This window comes from Neltuma alba, unplaced genomic scaffold (assembly GCF_004799145.2).
Source record: "Neltuma alba isolate B1F8T4 unplaced genomic scaffold, ASM479914v2 tig00013336_pilon, whole genome shotgun sequence".
Classification (NCBI taxonomy): Eukaryota; Viridiplantae; Streptophyta; class Magnoliopsida; order Fabales; family Fabaceae; genus Neltuma; species Neltuma alba.
In genome coordinates, this window is record NW_021637609.1 from 124358 (window position 1) to 143208 (window position 18851).

The 18851-nt window shown below is 36.9% G+C and overlaps 3 protein-coding genes across 7 annotated transcripts in view; 1 reads left to right on the forward strand and 2 right to left on the reverse strand.

The window, feature by feature from the left end:
- Nucleotides 1-3373: 3373 nt before the first annotated feature.
- On the reverse strand, nt 3374-4561 carry LOC114736457 (endochitinase PR4-like). Its single transcript, XM_028924294.1, has 2 exons — nt 4129-4561; nt 3374-4041 (listed from the first exon to the last, which is right to left on the reverse strand). Exons 1-2 carry the CDS (start codon nt 4523-4525, stop codon nt 3635-3637), a joined length of 804 nt encoding a protein of 267 aa, XP_028780127.1. The 5' UTR covers nt 4526-4561; the 3' UTR covers nt 3374-3634.
- Nucleotides 4562-7863: 3302 nt separating this feature from the next.
- LOC114736452 (uncharacterized) lies at nt 7864-10729 on the forward strand. The gene is made up of 8 exons (XM_028924286.1): nt 7864-7943; nt 8038-8135; nt 8224-8294; nt 8421-8515; nt 9249-9357; nt 9702-9715; nt 10000-10101; nt 10180-10729. Exons 1-8 carry the CDS (start codon nt 7893-7895, stop codon nt 10300-10302), a joined length of 663 nt encoding a protein of 220 aa, XP_028780119.1. The 5' UTR covers nt 7864-7892; the 3' UTR covers nt 10303-10729.
- Nucleotides 10676-18851, reverse strand: part of LOC114736448 (flap endonuclease Xni) — a 28541-nt gene continuing 20365 nt past the window's right edge. For 3 of the 5 annotated variants that reach the window (XM_028924282.1, XM_028924279.1, XM_028924280.1), the window contains exons 7-17: nt 18703-18756; nt 18015-18142; nt 17867-17935; nt 16378-16463; nt 15141-15250; nt 14114-14164; nt 13226-13284; nt 11939-11983; nt 11764-11838; nt 11070-11185; nt 10676-10914 (exon numbers count right to left, since the gene is read on the reverse strand). In XM_028924282.1, the coding sequence (XP_028780115.1) occupies nt 10791-10914; nt 11070-11185; nt 11764-11838; nt 11939-11983; nt 13226-13284; nt 14114-14164; nt 15141-15250; nt 16378-16463; nt 17867-17935; nt 18015-18142; nt 18703-18756 (917 nt within the window). In that variant the 3' untranslated portion in view covers nt 10676-10790. Of the gene's footprint in view, nt 11186-11763; nt 11849-11938; nt 11984-13225; nt 13285-14113; nt 14165-15140; nt 15251-16377; nt 16464-17866; nt 17936-18014; nt 18143-18702; nt 18757-18851 lie in introns of all 5 variants that reach the window. The other 2 variants (XM_028924281.1, XR_003739347.1) reach the window with 2 other exon arrangements.

An 18851-nucleotide genomic window follows, 5' to 3' on the forward strand; every position in this document is an offset into this window, starting at 1 on the left:
CTTCCTTGTTTCAGTTTTTTTTTTTTTGGGGGGGTTGTTTTGCCTTGGTCCCTTATTTTCCACAAACTGACTAGGCTTTCAGAGGATAGAATCGTGAGAAAGAACAAAAACAAGCGAAGAAGTGGAGTGGTTGGAACACAGAAGCAGTATTAAAGGGCATTTCATGAGGGAGCACGCAAGTAGGAAAAAAGGCAAATGGTAGGTAGGAGCTGTTAGCGCTTGCAAACCTGTGCGGCAAAGTCAATTCAAATTCAAATACAAGTACAAGAAAGTATTAATAAGAGAGTAAAATTCAACATTGCCAACCTCAGAAAAACCATTCGAGGGAACTTAGTCAGCATTTGTAGCATCATGAGCATGCACAATGCGGGAGCCAGGAGGGCACATTGGTAAAAGCGATGGGCGTTGACAAATTCAAAGAGAAGTTGAGGAGGCAAAGCAAGGGCAGCTTCCCCAGAGTGCTTGGTCAACACGTAAACTCTGCAACGCCGCTATAAATAGAAGCCCACCTGTTTGGTGGGTGATCAAGGAGAGAGCAACATGAGTCTGAGAAAAGCCTGCGCGGTGGTGATGATGGTGGTTATGTTGTGGATAGCCACGGTGAGTGTGAGTGAGGGAAGCAGGGTTCTGAGGGCAGATTTTGCCGGCGGGAGTCATCTCCGGACATACGCGGAGGCCAACGCCAGCCTGCGGCTTTGGCTCATGCGCTTGGCTTCCGGACCAAGTCCTAAAGGCCCTGGACACTGATCCCCGGCCAGGCCCCACCACATTCCTCCCTCTATACAATTCAATTCAACAACACAGTGGTAGCTAGCCAGCTAGATCGCCCAAATATTCATGTCTTCCCATTGAAATAAGATTCTTTCATTTGTGCTGCTTCTGAGCCCCCTCTCTTCACTTTTTTTAATTCCTGCTCAAGCGAGACAACAACAGAATCCTTTTCTCACTCACGGACAAGAAATCAAGCATCACAATTACGTCCTCTTTATGTCAATATATATTATTTAATGATTAAATTAAATATTAAATGTAATGCAATATATTGTTTATTTCACTTATGGAGTACCTCTGCCACAGTTATCATTAGATGATCTTCACCGGCCTCATGTAGATTTTCATATTAACTAGTTATCGAAAAAGAAAAGGCAGTGAAGCCCAAGTTCTCATCTTTAATCTGTCAGGCGTTTTCAGCTGATAGCTGTTTTTTTAAGGGGAAAAAAATCCAACGGTAAGTTACAAATTGAGAGATACCAAACTCTGAAAATAAAAGGGAAACAACTACTGTGAAGATCTCCACTCAAGCGACCAGTATAGCCGGGAAAGGGCGGGTGGAGCTGCAATATCCGTATTGCTTCGGTCATATGACCAGCGTCCATAGCTGCTATAAGTGGGGAGCTTAATTTTCAGATCGTTAGTATCCATCCTTTAATTAAAAGGGCCAAAAAAAAAAAAAAGGGAGCTGCACACTGAATGGATTCTTGTGTAGCGTACCGAAGTTCCATATCCCAGTCCCAAAAGATTATGGTTGGGATCTTCTTTCATTGATCTCTGAACGCCTCATTAATTCTTGCTAAATTTGCAACTTCCCCGAGTTAGGCTATCATTCTCGAAAGACGAGCTTCTCACGAAACTATAACAATGAGAATTTGTTTATTAGTCAAATAGTCATTAGAATCTTGAGTTCATTCTCTCGTTGACTGGTTATAATTAAGAAATATAGAGGATATAAACATACAGAAACAGAGGACGACGCTGCCTTTTACTACTTCCTGTTATAAATATAAGAACTAGTTGACTAATTTGAATAAATTAAAAAAAATTAAATTAATTATTTGTAATAAATAAATGTTGTCTTTCCTAAAATATCTTTGTTAATCAAGTGTACTGGTTAGAGCCACCATTATTAGAAGGACTACCTTAAAAAAAAAACATAAATATGAGAGACAAAGTAGATTAGGGTTTTATATTTAGGATCAAAATAAAAGTCAAACAAAGTTTTATATTAAAGACTGAAAGTAGTAATATTTTTTCAATTCTCCTTATCCTTCTCTCGTTGACAACGCTTAAAATATAAAGAGCAGAGAGAGCGAGAGAGAGTTGAGGGGGACGACGTAACAAAGTAGACGCCTTTTTTGCGTTTTTGAATGGAAAGGGATGTACAAGCTCCAGTTCTTACTATAACAATTAATTAAAAATTACACTTAGTTTTAAATATAAATTTGTAATTTATTTTATCTTTTAAATTTATAATTTATTTTTTAAGGCACTGTTATTATTGATTACATGTATTAAGGGGGTTTTCATTTAACAGTAGTCATAATTAAAAGAATATATTTTAGAGAAATCAATAAATAACTAATTTAATTAACCTATTTAATATATCCAAATTACTTAAATAATTTTTATATTAAGCCCCGTAGGTGTTAACAAATAGTTACAAAAGATTACAAGGCACCGCGTGCCATCAAGCTTCAGTGCGGATGGTCTCCAAAAAGGCACGAGCTTTGATGGTGTGGTTAATAATAGCACAAACTGAAATCATGGGATTATCCGGAGATAAAAGACTCATTGGTAAAGATACTTTTTTTTTTGTTGCCCAGAGTATCCTCTCACCTGAACGGTCGGCGTACTATCAGGTGTCGTAGCGGGGACCTCTTCCAACAGTGTTTTTTCCATACACACCACCCCAAGAATCAAACCCAAAACATAATGTTTAAGAGATCCAAGTCCCTTCCACTTGGACCAACACTTGTTGGTTGGTAAAGATACATTTGTTGCTATTATCCTAGCGTTTTCAAATAAGAGTCCCAAAAAGTGGTCTGGGTAGTGGAATGGCAAGGATTGAGGTTCGAAAAGAGCCAGACCCTGGGGGAGAGGTTTGCGGTACACCCATTGGATCCAAAGTGGGTGAGTTTTTGGTACAAAGTGGGTCAAATTTTGGCATACCATTGTGAAGTCCAACTAATTTGGGCCCCTTTGTTGGGCCCAGAGCGCGCCTACAATCCGAACTGTACCCGTTGCGGTTGTTCGGTTGTGCCCTTTTCCAAAATCGTTTTTGTTTCATGCAGTCCCAAAGAAAGTATTGGAACCACCTTCCATGATCACCCAACCAACGGGGCTGGGTTCCCTTTTTTTTTTTTTTGTGGTTTGTTTTACTGACAATGATAATGTTCTTTGCCAATCGTCGCGACGGCGTCGTGGCTTCGGGTGATCGGTGGTTAGCCAGCAAGGCACCTGATCAATATTCACCTTATCCTTTTCGATTCATGACGTAAAGTAATTTTTGTTCAATTCCGGATCTCCGTAAAGCCAGCTCGAAAGGGTGCCGCAGTGTTTTGAGTGAGGTGGTTTGTTTTCTCGGCAACTCGAAACCTTCATATAACGAAAAGCTTAATCACGCGAAGCCAATTAATATGTGGGGCGCTGATACAAGAGTTATTGGTGGAGGATGAAAGAGGGAACACATGGCACTGTAACACTGTTAAATTCATACAATGCTAAACAGTACACGTCGCAATTAATTAACGCATTCTAAGTTCTAACTTATTGGTGGAGAATTAGAAGCTGCAGGTGCGCCCTTCCCTTCTCACTTATTCTATGAAGCAGAGGATGGATGGATGTGTTGATAGTGTGTCTAGCAGGTAAGATTATCTCCGGGAGCAACACCCAGCTGAGAACAGTACTGGGTGTAGTAACCAACACGAGCCTGAACAGTGTCGGGGTTCTTGCCGTCACATTCGAGCTGGCCGTTGATGGCTCTGATGGTGGCGCCGAACCCTTGGTTCAGCACAGGGCGCACATGCTGCATCCAGTACCAGAGCGCCGTCTTGAAGGACACCACCGCATCATTCGCCACCGTTTCCGGCGCGTTCAGCCCGTCGAACCCGTTGCTCTCTCCCGCGGGGCCGTAGTTGAAGTTCCACGACAGTTGAATGGGTCCGCGACCGTAGTATCCTTTGTTGGGGGCGCATGGGTACTGTGTGTTGGTTTCGTCACAGTAATCCTTAGATGCACCGTCTATCTCTTCTATGTAGCAGAAATCTGCACGTTCATTATCGTGTTAGTTCATATATAAGCTCCTGTAATCATATTATCATTATCATCGATATAACAAACCGACTCACTCACGTCCAGTTTCGTGGGTGAAATGGGCAAAAGCCGCGGCAATCTCGCGTTTGGAGTCATCGGCGGAAGCGAGGTTGCCGAACTGTGAGTAGGATTTGAGGGCGTCGAGGAAGGAGGCTCGGGTGTAGAAGTTCTTGCCGGCACAGCTTGCGTCGGCCTGGTCAATGATGGAATTGAAGAACTCGGGCGTGACGATATCGGCGACGGAGCCTTGGGAGTTTCCTCCGGTCTGAGAGGCATAACAAGGGCCCTCCTTGCAGCCGGTGCCGCAGTATTGATCTCCGGTTCCACAATACCCATACTGGCTGCAGCACAATCCCGCCGCACACCCACAATTCTGAGCGCTCGCCGCCGCAACTAATATGCTTGCGACCGCCGCTACGATGATCAGCTTCATCATTTTCAACTCTAAATTATGCTGTATGATGTGAGATGTGATCTTCATGATCCTACCTTGGTTTGTATATATAGATATTTGTCAACTTGGCAGTCATTCTAGAAGGTGTGTTTCCTTATCAATTTCGGATGGAGAATTCCTCCCCGGCTTTAGTGCTGTTTGACTTTTAAACACGTCAACGCCCAAGCATAATTGCATACAGGTAAACCTCCTCTTGCTTCCGAGCTTAAATCTGAATTTATCCTCTTGTTAATCACTAGTGCCTTATATAAATATATATATATGTAGTTACTGCCTATTATTATTTAAAATTTTAAATCATCAATGAAACTAGTGGATAGCCAAAGGAAACAGGCTTCAAATATTACACACACACAGACATATGTGTGTGTATATATCGATCCGTTCGTATTTAGGGTCTTCCACCACTTGCACGCATCTCCTCACATCAAGTTAGTGGCTACGATTTGGATTCGGATGCTTGATATAACAATCCCTCCGTTCAAAATTTGTTTGCTCAAGTTTATTGCAGTGAAATTAAGAATATTTTAATTAATGTTGCGCCGACCGTACATTATTTAAAATATCATCACTTAACGCTCCAAATCAAGAGTGAAATGTCAAATATAATCATCATTATAATATTATATAGCTCTTCTTTTTTAAGTGGGTGCATTTTTTTATTGAAGACATTTCATTTAAAAACATAGTGGATATTAAATGTTAGTATTTTTTTAACAGAAATTTAAATATTAATTCGTTACGAATTTTTAGTGCGAGTCTATGCTTATATTATATTGGTAGTAGGGATGGCAGACCCGAAGAAATTTATAGGAAAAGATAATTAAAAATTAAACCATAAGGGGGGGGGGTAATAATGAGGATTGAAGGGGGTTGAAGAATTGCGAGTGACGGGACATACACGATGTTGTGGTCAACCCAATGAAATGGTCAGTGGCAATTATGCCGGTAAAGATTCCCAGATCCCAAGTCACATCACAAAAACGTGTTGAACAGTGAATCACCGTCATTGCAAGGGTGCGTTTCGAAGACCACAGAGCCGCTTTTTAAGACCACCGCTGAATAGTACGTCCTAAGACTTATTTAATTAGCTTAATTATATTAAAAAATCTAGATAAATTATTTAATTATAAAAAATATGAAATATTTTTTCTAAAACAAACCTTATGATCATATTTTTTAATATGCCCCCTCTCTCTCCTATCTGATTATAATTTGAAGGAGTATTAATAAAAATAGTTTAAAAAAATTGATAAATATAAAAAATAAAACTTATATTTAGAACTAAAATGAATTTAATAATTATGTTTTACGTTCAAAACAGGAAAATTAAATAAGAATAATTATTACAAATTTTCAAAGTCAATTTTTAAACCATATATATAGTTTGCTGAAAAGAGGTGAAGAGATGAAAAATTCATTATTTAACGTAAGAATAAAAGGAGCAAGGATACATTGTGAAGAGGATCGGAATGAGGATGTGAAATCTCTATGACAAATCTATCCACATATCCCAGCCTAACCGGTTGGGTGGGAAGGAACAGCTATGCCCGCGTCAAATTAGCCACGAAATCAGAATCAGTGCATTTGATGTTCCCTTTCAATATCACCCGTGATGGTTTTTTTTTCTAAATATCTTCAAGGCCATTCATAACTTCGGCTATTAGTCAATAATTGATTTTGTCAAGACAATGCAGGTATTTTGTTTTACTCAGCCATGCATCGTATCGTATTTTACAAGACAGCAGGGATCCTTGGTTTTCCTTATTATCATGTTCGTGATCGTATTTGATGTTAACAGCATTAGTCAGTGGGTAATTGATACACATAATTTGAATTTGAATTTCATAAACATATTAAATTTTAATTCCGTATGTCAAATCACGTGACTTACAATATAGATAATTTACTAGGATTTGTTTGGTATGAGAAGAATAAAGAAAAACCAGAAGGAAAGAAAAAGAAAAGTTTTAATGAGCTTAATTTAAGAAAAAAAAAAAGGGGTTATAAAAGCATAGGATTAGTGTGTTTTGGTGGCAAGAGGACGTTTTCAAACATCATCAGGTCAACCATGTTAGGCAAGGATGCACGGGAGTATTTGTTATGCCTGAAGAATTTTTTTAAGCCATTTATTTTACTATCTTCGGTCCTTAATATAAGAGCTTATGGTATATATGTGTTTTTTTTCCCATAAAATACTTTTACTAATCATGTGTTATTTAATAAAATATTTACCATGTTAACTATTACAAGGACCATCTTAAAAAAAATAGATAAATATAAGAGACAAAATAAATTGAGGTCTTATATTTAAAATCAAATTAAAAATAAAACCACTTCTTATTTAAAATAAGCCATTTATTTTACTATTTCCATTTCTCAATATAAAAGCTGTGATAAATAGGTACTTTTTTTCATAAAATACACTTACTAATCATGTATCATTTGATTAAATATTTAATATGTCAACTACTATAAAGATTATTTAAAAAAAATAGATAAATATGAGAAATAAAATGAATTGTGGTCTTATATTTATAATTAAATTAAAAGTCAAACTACTCCTATTTTAAGGATAAGAGATAGTATCTGTTATACAACATATTTTCTTGATTTGTTTAGGTCATTCATGAGAGCAATTTTCCTCCCTCTTCATTAGAAAGTTGCTTGGCCGTGTGTTAAATAATTCACAATTTCACATATATCAGTCATGTCTTTATTTGGAAGATACCCCCCCCCCCCCCAAAAAAAAATCTCCCTCCCATTGTACGCCTAGATAATTTTTTCCCTGACTTCGTCACAGAACATATTTTCATAATTTATTTAGACAGCACAAGCAGCATTTCTCCTTTTCGTAGTGTATAGAAATTATTCGTAATTTTAGGCCCTAAATTTATACAAAACTTGGAATTAATGCATTTTTGTTATGAATGTAATATCTTTATGGATGTCTATGTATCTATCATTATCTCTCTTATCTCTAAATATTTTTAATATTTCCCATTATCCCCATTATCTGTAATTATCTTTTATTATTATATCCGTAGATTCTATCAAAGATGTAAATCTGTGTCTATAAATAGAAATAATGTATAATGTATTCAGCACCATTGAATGGAATGAGAAATACTCTCTCTGATGTTTTTTTCTTCTCTATTCTTCTCATTTATTTATAACAATTTCCTATTTTCTTTTAGTAACCTTGATAAAGCTCTTTTTTCTTTTTTCAGCCGATATTTCTCCGTAACGTTTCCGCAGCTGATCATCTACACCTGCCGCGCGCCATCAACCACCGAACGACGCCGTTGGGATATGGATAAACCGAAAAGGAGTCGTGGCCTCCAATTCCATGGCGACACTGACGATGACGACGGCGCTTGCCTCCCTCACAACTTCCCATGTAACAATTTCTCTCAATTGCCTTCGACTGAATTTTTTTTTTTTTAACCCGCTTCATTTTCACTCAATGTGCTTCTGCTCTTTCAATTCTACAGTGCTTCCCCATTAGAAGAAGCTGTTGCAGTGACGTTATTGCGAGTCCAAATGGCAGAGGCATCTATTTTCACAACATGCAGTATGGTCCGTGTGGAAGGTTATTTGATTCTTACCGTAGCTCTAGTGGTAGCCCCTTTTATTTTAGCAGAGAATTCGGCTTCTTGTAATTTGTATCTTCTTTCCAGCTTCAAACTCTCTAATCTTCGTTGGGTGACTCTCCGAAGCTTTAATACCGCCATTTTGGCTCTTCATTCAGGTACCTACACCATCCACATCACGCCGCTGCCAAATACGCATTTCGCTTTATTATGATATTACGCTCTTCCTTGTTCCTTTTAATCCCATTGATATTCTGCACCCCACCTTGTCTGTTTTGTTGTAGGTTTGGAAGCATCAATTACAGATTCAAATGAAAATGCGGCAATCTTAAAAAACGCCGAAATCGTTGTAGAATCTGAAGATGGAAATAAATTACAAGTGAGCATGCAAAAATTGATTTACGCTAAACTTTCACGATTTTAAAATGTTTCACTGTGATTTTTTTCCCAAATCGTTTATTCATTTACTTCGATGCTCCACTACTTTCATAATAAGCCAACTGGTGAAATTTTCTCGTCTGTTTTTTCCCCGTCTACCTACTGAACTGTCGGTGCGCTCTCCATCTACGATAAGTGGGATGTGATCTTTGCTAGAGAGAACATATTATATTGGATTATTGTGATTCCTAAGCTGAGGAAAATTCCTAATGAAAATTGGCAGTTCCTATGGTCCAGGTATCTGATAAACTTGAATTTAGGTAAAATTTCAGTCGTCGAGCACCTATGAAGGTTATCAAAAAAGGTTGATAACCCAGGAAGAATCATGTGTATCTAGTCCTTGTATTTGGATTTTCAGCCGAGTCCTTCCTGTTAGTATTTTGTTTATTTACTACGTATTTTTCATGCTAGCCAGTCAAGATAGAAGCTATGGTTGCTGTACACGTCTGTATGCGATTAAAAATTATACGATCTGCAGCGTCAAATAATCACAATGCGGCTGCAATAGAATTCTGTTTTTAACCTTTGCCCTTTTGTTCGTCACAAATTAACCTTAGTGAAATGCATTGTAATACGTTATTTGCCCATGATGACATTCATGTATCCACATGCTTGTGACCCATTTTTGGGGTTAGTATTGTGATGGTATCTCAAGTAACTTATATAACTGGCAGCTAAGAGTGGAATTGACTGGAGATCAAACACAAAGGGTATTTAACCAGGTCCTTACAAATTTAGCTCGCACTGCCCCGCCAATTCCTGGATTTCGAAGACAAAAAGGAGGTAATCACTGAATTATGGATTGACATTGATATGCGATGGGCGTTTCTGTCAGTTGCTACATTTTTCTCTTCCGTCTCCAATGTATTTACATTCTGACTTTTGTTTTCCTTTTGGTCTCATCCACCCACTGGCGGAAATGCCCAGTATGTGATCATTAAGGCACACATTTCTGATAGGTTTCCTCGATCAAATGATTATTGATTTGCTTTGATTAATGTGATTTTTCACTTTGAACTTGTGACCCAATCCCCTTTTGTTCGTAATCTAGCGTTTCAGCAGTCTATAGTGTTCTTCTTGAATGCTTACTGAATTACATTGTGCATGTGATGTGGGAATTGCTTCAGGAAAAACATCCAAGGTGCGTTACACTTCCACTTTATATTAGAATAATTATTATTGTGGTGTCTATCGTGATATTTAATTTAAAATTACTTTCCTGTGTGGAGTTTATAGCATCTATATAAGTGTAAATATCGATCACTCAGATAATCAATTTTTTATATCAACCCTCGGTCCCAATTTGCCGAGCAATACTATCAATGAAGGTTTTGCGAATTGAAAAATTAATGCAATACAATCACAGAACAATCTGATATATGCTGTATTGTTCCAGTAGATTATTCATTTCGGCAATCCATGCAGGTTCCAGCCAGCTTTCTTCTGCAGATGCTTGGTGAAGAACGTGTTACAAAGTTTGTAATACAAGAAATACTCAATTCCACAATGGCTGATTATGTGAGAAAGGCAAGTGATTACTATTCCTCATATCGGAGTTTTAGTATAATTTTCTCTTACACTTTTGATGAATCGATCCTATGCCAGGAAAACCTAGATGTGAAGCACCAGAATGTAAGAACCATCGAGACGGCAGACGAACTTAAAAAGTCATTCACGCCAGGAAATGAATTTGGCTTCAGTGTTATAATTGAGCCTCAGAGTTCATAGAAGTCGTGACATGATTCCGTCTCACATGCCCTATACGATGAGGTATTTAATAGTGGTGCATTTCAATTGTGAGTACGATTGCAGACGGATTGCCCATAAAAAAGGCGTCACGTTCAAATGCAGGCGGCAAAAATCGTGCAACTGATGTGCCCAACGTTTTCTTGGATGCTCTAATGCAAATCCCGCCATGTTAATGGTGCTCATAGGAATTAGGTGGTGTCATTAGTGTTTTTTTTTTTATATAATTTTTTTTTTTGGTTCTCTTCAAACTCGAGATTGATGAATTGCTCAAATCTTGAATCTGGGGACTGATTATGTAGTGTATTAAAAGATACTGAACAAAAGAAAAGGTGGTCCTAACACGCACGGCAAGTCGGCAACGATACTAATTGTCTATAACTGAAACTTACAGAGGGTTCGTGTTCAAGTACTTTTGCTGTCGCTGCACTTACACTACACATTCTACATTATCAATCTGCCAATCGCATTTAGTGGGGCAAAATGCTAGAAGCTTCTGTTCTGTTCATAATACTTCTCTTAGCCAGGCCACGGTACAGAGGGTATAATTCAGGCAAAACAAACTTGACAAACAAAATGGAATCCTGCTTTACACTGGGGAATAGAAACAATTAGCATGTTGATCTCCACACCAGAAAACCTCATGGTGCGTTGCTTATATGTGCATGAACAAATAGACAGAGGTTAGCCCTCATGGTGTTGCAGAAATGGAATGTTGGAAAAATTCCTTCATAGTTAATGAATTTCACCTTGAATCCAACTTTCTCCACAAATGAAATGTTCTCCTGATGATAGGATCAGCTGAAAAGCCTTCGGCATAAGCGCTGATAGCTGTTAAAAGGCCCTTCAATCTATCGCCGTTGTCCTATATTCAAAATTTCAAACCAAAAAAATATTTACAATTTTATATAAATGAAACCTTGCACAATCAAGCATAAGAGAGTAGCAATACCATTTAATATTTATGTTTGACTTCGGAAACAATAAACGAACTTTGCACAAGACAACGTTACTGAATGAATTCTGGTCAAACATCCCTAAGCACTCTCAATCAAAGGTGCATCTAACCATTTTATTCTACCGGTATCCTTTTCCGAAAAAAAATTCAAATAATTATCTGCAAACATTTTACACTCCAAGTCCTTATGGCCCGTCCTCATCCATCTTTACCCCCATTTAATTGCATATTTGTACTGTCGGAGACATGAGTAAACTTGTGGGACCACACAACCAGAATTTGCATGCGGACTCAACAATATACAAGAAAACAAGCAACTTTGAGATTTTCTACAGTACCAGCACAAAGACGAAATTAAGGCACCAAAACTTGCAATCCGTATCACGAACTTGAAAGTTTATGTCGTTGGACTGACCAGAACACAGCAAAACCTTCCATAAATACATCTACTAAAACTTAATCTCTTGACATCATAAAGCACAAACCTCCGGTTTCTTAAATGAGAGATCACTTGTTGTAAATGGTACCATATAGAATGGAAGATCAGAACGAAGTAATGCCTGCACACATCTTATATAAGACAACTTGGTAGGTCACATGACAAAAATGTCAAGAAAAATGGGGGAAAGGAAAAAAGAACATCAGACTTGAAGAGCATACCAGTTCCTTGCTTAAGAGAGCCTGATCAGCATTTGCAATCAAGGCCTACCAGGAAAATTGCAAATTACATGAAATTTCAACGCATTGTCATGATACAGGAATAATTTGAAGGTGATTCGCTCATAATTAACAAAGTAAACCATCTATTATGAGCCATAAGTTGCAATTTATAAAATGTGAACCTATACACTCTACGACAATAACAACAAAAGCATTATCCCATTAAGTGGGGTCAACTTCATGAATCAAACAAAAGCATTGTGCTCTGCTCGAAACGAATTCTTTCATTAACTAGGAATATTCCTAGAGAATGGGCAATGAGTCTATTAGAAGGTCTTTCATTCTGTAACTTGTCTTTTGAATTCCAAATAAAAAGGGAAGAGACAGAGTCTTTACTTCTTAAGGAAATGTTTGGGAGTTTATGAAAGAATGAAATGGTAACCATTGGAATGATGAGTCATGAGTCATTAACAAGCAGAATAGTGCCACTACCACCTGCCAATTCCATTCCATCCTTGAACCTCAAATTCGAGGGATGTGAAAATTGGAGTTTTAGATGGAGGAAGGGGATAGTTATAGGACCCGGAACTGAGACCAGTAATTGGATTTTCTTTCCTAAGGGCAGGAGCGGTAGTTGAAGGAATGTTGCTTTGGCTTGAAGCTTTCACCGGCCTTGCCTTTTCTTTTTTATAAAAAGGTATTCTCGCATAAAGAAAGGGCTGCTTGGCCCAGAATTAGCCATTACTTGCCATTCCTCTCCATCCTTGAGAAAACCCTTCAAACAATGGAACAACCCACTTTGGCTATTCCGTTTCTTTCCTTGTTGCATCCATCCAAACACACCCTAAAAGAACAATGTTTGATGTCGAGACAACCACTAAAAGAATAAAACTAAATATTAATTGCATCAAGAATCCTTAATAATTGTATCACGTGTGAAGTTCCAGTGAAATCAGGTTATTGTGAAACATAATACTCCTTCGGTCCTTAATATAATATCTACTTGTTGAGTTGATTTTAGTCCTAAATATAAGACCTCTTTCTTATATTTATTAATTTTTCTTAAATTACCCCTATGTATACTTCTTCAACCATAATCAAGTAGAAGAGAGAAGGAGGATATTAAGGAAGATGATTATGGTATTTTAAGAAAAACATATCATATTTCTTATAATTAACTAACTTACCTAACTTCCTTAATCTAATCAAATTAGTTAAATAAGTCTTATATTAAGGACGGGAGGAGTATCATGTGTCCACAAAGGCATTATAATTAGTCGAGGATACCTCTTTAATGCGCCCCTCAGTTATTTGATCAACACATCCCAACAACCTCTCCAATGTACCTGTGCATGTAAATGATAAAATACAGCCACATGTATAAAACATAATCTCTCCCACATTATAAAGAAGGCACTTGCTTATGATTTTAGTCTCATGAATGAATCCTAAGGTTGCAAAGTGCTTTCCGAAGTACTAGATGCTTAATGAACCGAGGTGAACAAATACCAATGAAATAATGCATCTAAAATCATACTTTTCATGCTAATGGAAGTTTAGGTAGTCATGGGCGTATATTTCAACAATGTGGATGACTCATGCTGAAAACTCTTCGAGTGTTTCTCACAAGCTTGGTATCCTAATGCTTCCACTTGTAATCTTAGCAATTATATACTTTTGAAAGAGGAAAAAGACGTAAAGAACAAGGATCAGAAAAGTAATTAGTTAAAAAAAGGCAAAAAAATTGATGTATAATCCCTTTTCCCCGTTCTTAGTTTTCTGAGATGGTAACTTTGAGGATTATCAAGTGGAGGAAGCTTGGAGATAGTAAGAACCTTCAGAAAATTAAGGAAAAAACTCTTTCATTAGTTGAGTCTGCAGAAATTGGAGACCCACCATAGGGGTTAAATTTGACTTCTTGAGATGTGAGATGTCATGAAATACTTGAACAATATCTCAGATACAACTTTTTTCAGGAAATTTAACCCAAAGTGTCAATTCAACCTTTTAGAAAATCAAAGAAAGCTAAAGGCAGCCTAGCGGCATTGGTGCTCCCAGTGGGAGATCGCGGGTTCGATCCTACTTATAACCTCAGTGTGCCTGGCCCTTAAATTCCACATAATAATAATAATAATAATAATAATAATAATCAAAGAATGATTGGTCAAGACTTACCAAATTTACTGATCAATTTCGCTGCATGTATATCTCCAATTCCATCAACCCCTGCATTAGCAAATTGTGAAAGGACTAAACCAAGACTGTCTAAACTTGTAAAAACCCCTGAAAAATGATAGAGAGCTTATATAACTTGTTATTTCATTAGAATGGCAAGGACGATCAAATCTTCACATCCTCTTAGGATTCCTCCCTTGTCATTTGTCAAAAAAGAAGGCTAAGCTTGTAGCTTCAAATATTTAGGAAGGCCCAACTTGTATGAATTGGTTAAACAATTATTCTTCTCCTTTTCATCAAGTACAATCATCCAATGCATTTAATCAAGGGGATTCTGTGAAAGTGAATAAGACACCTGGGCAATGTTGATACTAAAATGATGTCCGACAGATTGTGTAGAACAATCAAAGTGTCCGTTTGAGTGATTTGCATGATGACGGATTAAATCAGTAAAGTCATTAATTAGATTATGTTCATTTTATTTCCCTCTTACTACATTTAGCATGTCTTGCATGCTTAAAGTGTTGATTAATGATTAGATAGTGATAACTTGTATATGATGAACGCAAGATCCTAATCCTTCTCCTTTGATATGTCTTCTTTATACATGCAAAATATCCCCGTTTATACCTCAATTTGGGCCAAAATATAGTGATTAAGGCCTTAATTGTATGACTTTACATATGGTTGGGTTTAGATGTGTTTGATGGCCTATTTGGTACAATTTAAAAGAAAAAAATGAAAAAAGGGAAAAAAAATTATGTGCCTTTAATTTCTTAAGTCTTTGCTCTAACTAAAACTAATTATAACCTCTTTTAGCTTTAACTCCTGAAATAATCCAACTGATTTATTATTACGATCAATCCTATACACTTGCAAGACTGAGCTAATCACCTTCCATCTTATTGTCTTTGCGAAATAAGGATCGCAATCTGTTACCCTTTGATTTATAGGTTATTGAAAAGTAATGAAGTGCAAGACCGGGTCTTCAAAAGGAAATGATCCGAGATGGAGAAGCAAAAATAACCTGGTATATTGTCCGATCTGTCACCAGAAAGTGCGATCATGTCAGCAAACTGAGAAGGCTTGAGAGCTCCATATCGTTTTGTGAATTCCTCAACTCCAAAGGAAACTATCCTGTTGAAATGGGAAATTAGAGAGAGAGAGAGGAATTAAAGCCAAGGAATCTTAGATTGAGCAACCGCTTCAGTTAGCAACAATAGCAGCCAATAATGCATCCAAATTATTTATGAGGAAGTAAATGACCAGACAGCATCCAGCATGAGCAATTGTTTTGTATATTTCCATGCATAATCGACTGACGCAAGATGTTTATGAAGTCTCGGAGCTCCCCCCCCCCGGGGGGGTAAAACGCTGAGTATGAACTGGAAAACCAGGTTCAACAAAATCTTTATATAGCCAATTGTACACCTTCTAACAGAGCCTGTCCAAGGATTTTTTTGTTTTTGGGGATACAACAAGGGCCAGAAAGCTAGGGAAAAATCAATATATCAATATAAAATATAAAAACTCAAACAAATCGCAATATCCATAAGTCATGGATAGTACGCTTTATTTTTTAAACTCCATGCAATGCACAGGAGACAAATCTCTTCTACTTATTGTTTAGGCTATAGCGCCAAACGAAAAAAAAAAAAAAAACGAAAAGAAAAGAAAGTCAGGCATTGCACCAGTCTGGGTTGTCACATATATATCATGTTAAAGTTAAAAACAAAGTCATTCTGGTCCTTTTTCTAATAGCCATTAATATTTTTAAAATTGTTTTTGTTGATTGAAGAAGTTATGCAACGTTTGTTATTGACAATTCAATATAACATGACCAGTCAAAAAGATTGAAAACAATTATTCAATGCTATTTCATATATGTTAATCATACATCCTTTCAGCTATTTTCACATAAATTATTTATTTAATTGTCATAAACCATGTGTCTTTTATTTATACATGCATATATATAAAGTCATATAGTATATCATGAACGATTAAAATAAACATACAGATGTCTGAGTAGTGCTAGTGAGTCAACTACAGTCAGATTGATCAATTGACCGGATTCAGATTGATCAATTGCAACCATATCTCTACAGGTTCCATGAATAGTCAGACAGATTCATTGATAAAACCCTTAAACCCTTTCATCGTATTATATCATTATTTTGAAGTCAGGAAGGGTGTTGCTAATTCTAGGACTGACATTGCCGCTGGGACTTGACATAAAAGCAGAAATAATGACTGATACTAACTGATCACCACGTGGCGCAATTCTAAGGAGACGTAGTGATGGAGACAAAATCTGGAAGAAGTCTTTATCTGGGGAGACAACCCGTACCTGTCATCATCGCAAGAAATTTAATACTGACTTAGTCATATCAAGCAGATTTATATAGCTAAAGTAGTCATACCAAACTCTACTTTAAAACAATCACTCCAAGAGCATTCCCAAAATTACTGGTTCCTTAAAAGTGATGTTGTACTATCAATTAGCTGTTTGACCATCTAAGAATAAAAGCGTTCTAGGGAAAATTGGGGATAAATCCTTCATTGAAAATTTAATTGGTAAATGATACCTAAAGATTTTGTGCAACTTAACTCCTCTCGTGTGCAACTTAACTTTCCTCATGTGCAATCCATCTTCCCTTGTGTCACATCTTTTCTTTGCGCAGCTGAACTTCCTTTGTGTACAATCCTTCTTCCCTTATGTGCAAATTAGTTCTGTGTTTCCAAATAATGTTTTGTGCAAACCACCTTCCTTATGTGCAATTCAACTTCCCTTATGTGCAACTTATCTTTCTTTGTGTTGCAACCCATCATCCTAGGGACCATTTGCTAATTAATTTTTCAATAGGGGATTTATCCCCAATTTTCCCAAATTTCTATCAAACATCGAGTCACAATATTATTCAGCAAGCCAAACTGAAAATTTGCATCAAAAGAACAATATATTAACAGCATCAACAGTCTCACGTACAGTAAAAATGCTTTCACAATAAAACAGAGGTTAATGGTTTTGCAAACACCACCAAGTGAAACTACCACCAGGGGCAGACAAGTGATGAAAAGGAACAACACAGTCACAAAATCCTCAAATATCAAAAACCAAAGTATTGAAATCTTCATTTATCACAAATCTAGGTCATGTTCAACATTTCTATATTCTGCATCACGTCTCTTCTTTCTTCAGCCTTTTTACTAATGTAAGGTAAAAATAACACTCAAAATACATCATGATTCAACGTTATCAATCTCCATTGTTCTCCAGAATATTAACATCAAGTCATGTATATGATCAATCAACCCAAGATGTCAAAACAACACTTGAAAAAAAAAAAACATAAAATAAGTAAGGAGAACACATCTTGATGAAACTGAAATTATCACTGTATATGAAGTCAATGTACAGCATACAAATAAATTATTGAAGCTTTACTTCTTCTGATTTTATTTTCACCACTACTGAAACAAGGAAAAGCAGCCACTTGAGCATTTTATGATGTATTCAATTTCAGGTTTTTTCTGTGTTTCAATACATAACTCAGCACTAATTAAGAGCCAATTATACGTCTGAAAGACCAAATATAAGTAGAAAGCACAGGTTTTGGCCACCAATATGAATAAATTCTTAAACCAGAAAAGTGCAATCTTCATCTGGTGAAGGAAACACTATTTTCTCGGTCCCAAAAAGCCTATCAGAGTTGGGGAATGTACAGAGCCATTCTCTATATCTCCAAATACCTTGTACCCAGCATCAACACTCCTTAAAGCTAATGTTCCAATCACGTCATCCGCTTCTACACCTGGTACCTGTCTTGGAGCATATATATATCAACTAAAGAAAAGCATGGATGTCCTCAAGAAATCTCAATCAACAACTTATACTTGCCTCAATGACTTTTATGGACATGGCTTTGATGGATGCTTTAAGGTATTGAAGTCCCTGAACAATGGTATCAGGTGTTGGGGGACGGTTGCTCTTGTATGAGGGGTATAGAGTATGCCGAAAGTTTAGGCCTTTAAAAAAAGTGCACATAAAATTAGGATGCAATATGTTAAGAAGCTGTCACTCTGCCAAAGAACAAAAATGCCCCCAGAAAAACATCGTCAATGAAGAAGGTAAAGGTTCAATTAATCAACTAACCATTACACTAAGATTACCTCATTGCAAAAAATGAACCCACCCAGGCCAATTTGAAGTACGGCACCGCAAAGATAAAAGTGCGGGAAATATGTAAGTAGATCAAGGCCATGCAACCACATCATAGCGCACAGTTCTAAACTTAGAATATGCCTTTAATAAAGCCAAAAGAATGTCGATAAAAATGAGGAAAAATTTTAAGGAAAATCAGTTATTATCCAAAATCTACAGTGCAACCTTCTTGACATCTCCCTCAAATAGTTGAGCTTGTCATCTGGAATACTAAATCATACGAGAAAAATAATGTTACCAGAATGAATGACCCCAGAAATACATCTCCAAAACAACCTCAAAAAGTTCATCTCACATCACCCATATATAACCAAAAGTAGCGTCATAATTTCTGAGTGTGGCTGAAACTGAAAATTTGACATACCTTTTGCAGAAAATCTTTCTTTTGATGAACTACAGTTATGAACAAAAGGAATTCCTGAAAAGAAAAGGTTTTCCATATTAAAATTGTACCTGAGCATAGCTTTACAGACCAAAGCAGCTAAAATTACAGGTCAGGGGAAGAAAGCATTT

Coding starts and splice junctions, on each gene's coding strand:
- LOC114736457 (XM_028924294.1), bottom strand. CDS start 4,525: ATGATGAAGCTGATCATCGTAGCGGCGGTCGCAAGCATATTAGTTGCG. Junction 4,042..4,128: donor TTTCACCCACGAAACTGGAC/GTGAGTGAGTCG, acceptor ATGAACGTGCAG/ATTTCTGCTACATAGAAGAG.
- LOC114736452 (XM_028924286.1), top strand. CDS start 7,893: ATGGCGACACTGACGATGACGACGGCGCTTGCCTCCCTCACAACTTCC. Junction 8,136..8,223: donor CAGTATGGTCCGTGTGGAAG/GTTATTTGATTC, acceptor TCTTCTTTCCAG/CTTCAAACTCTCTAATCTTC. Junction 8,516..9,248: donor AAGATGGAAATAAATTACAA/GTGAGCATGCAA, acceptor TATAACTGGCAG/CTAAGAGTGGAATTGACTGG.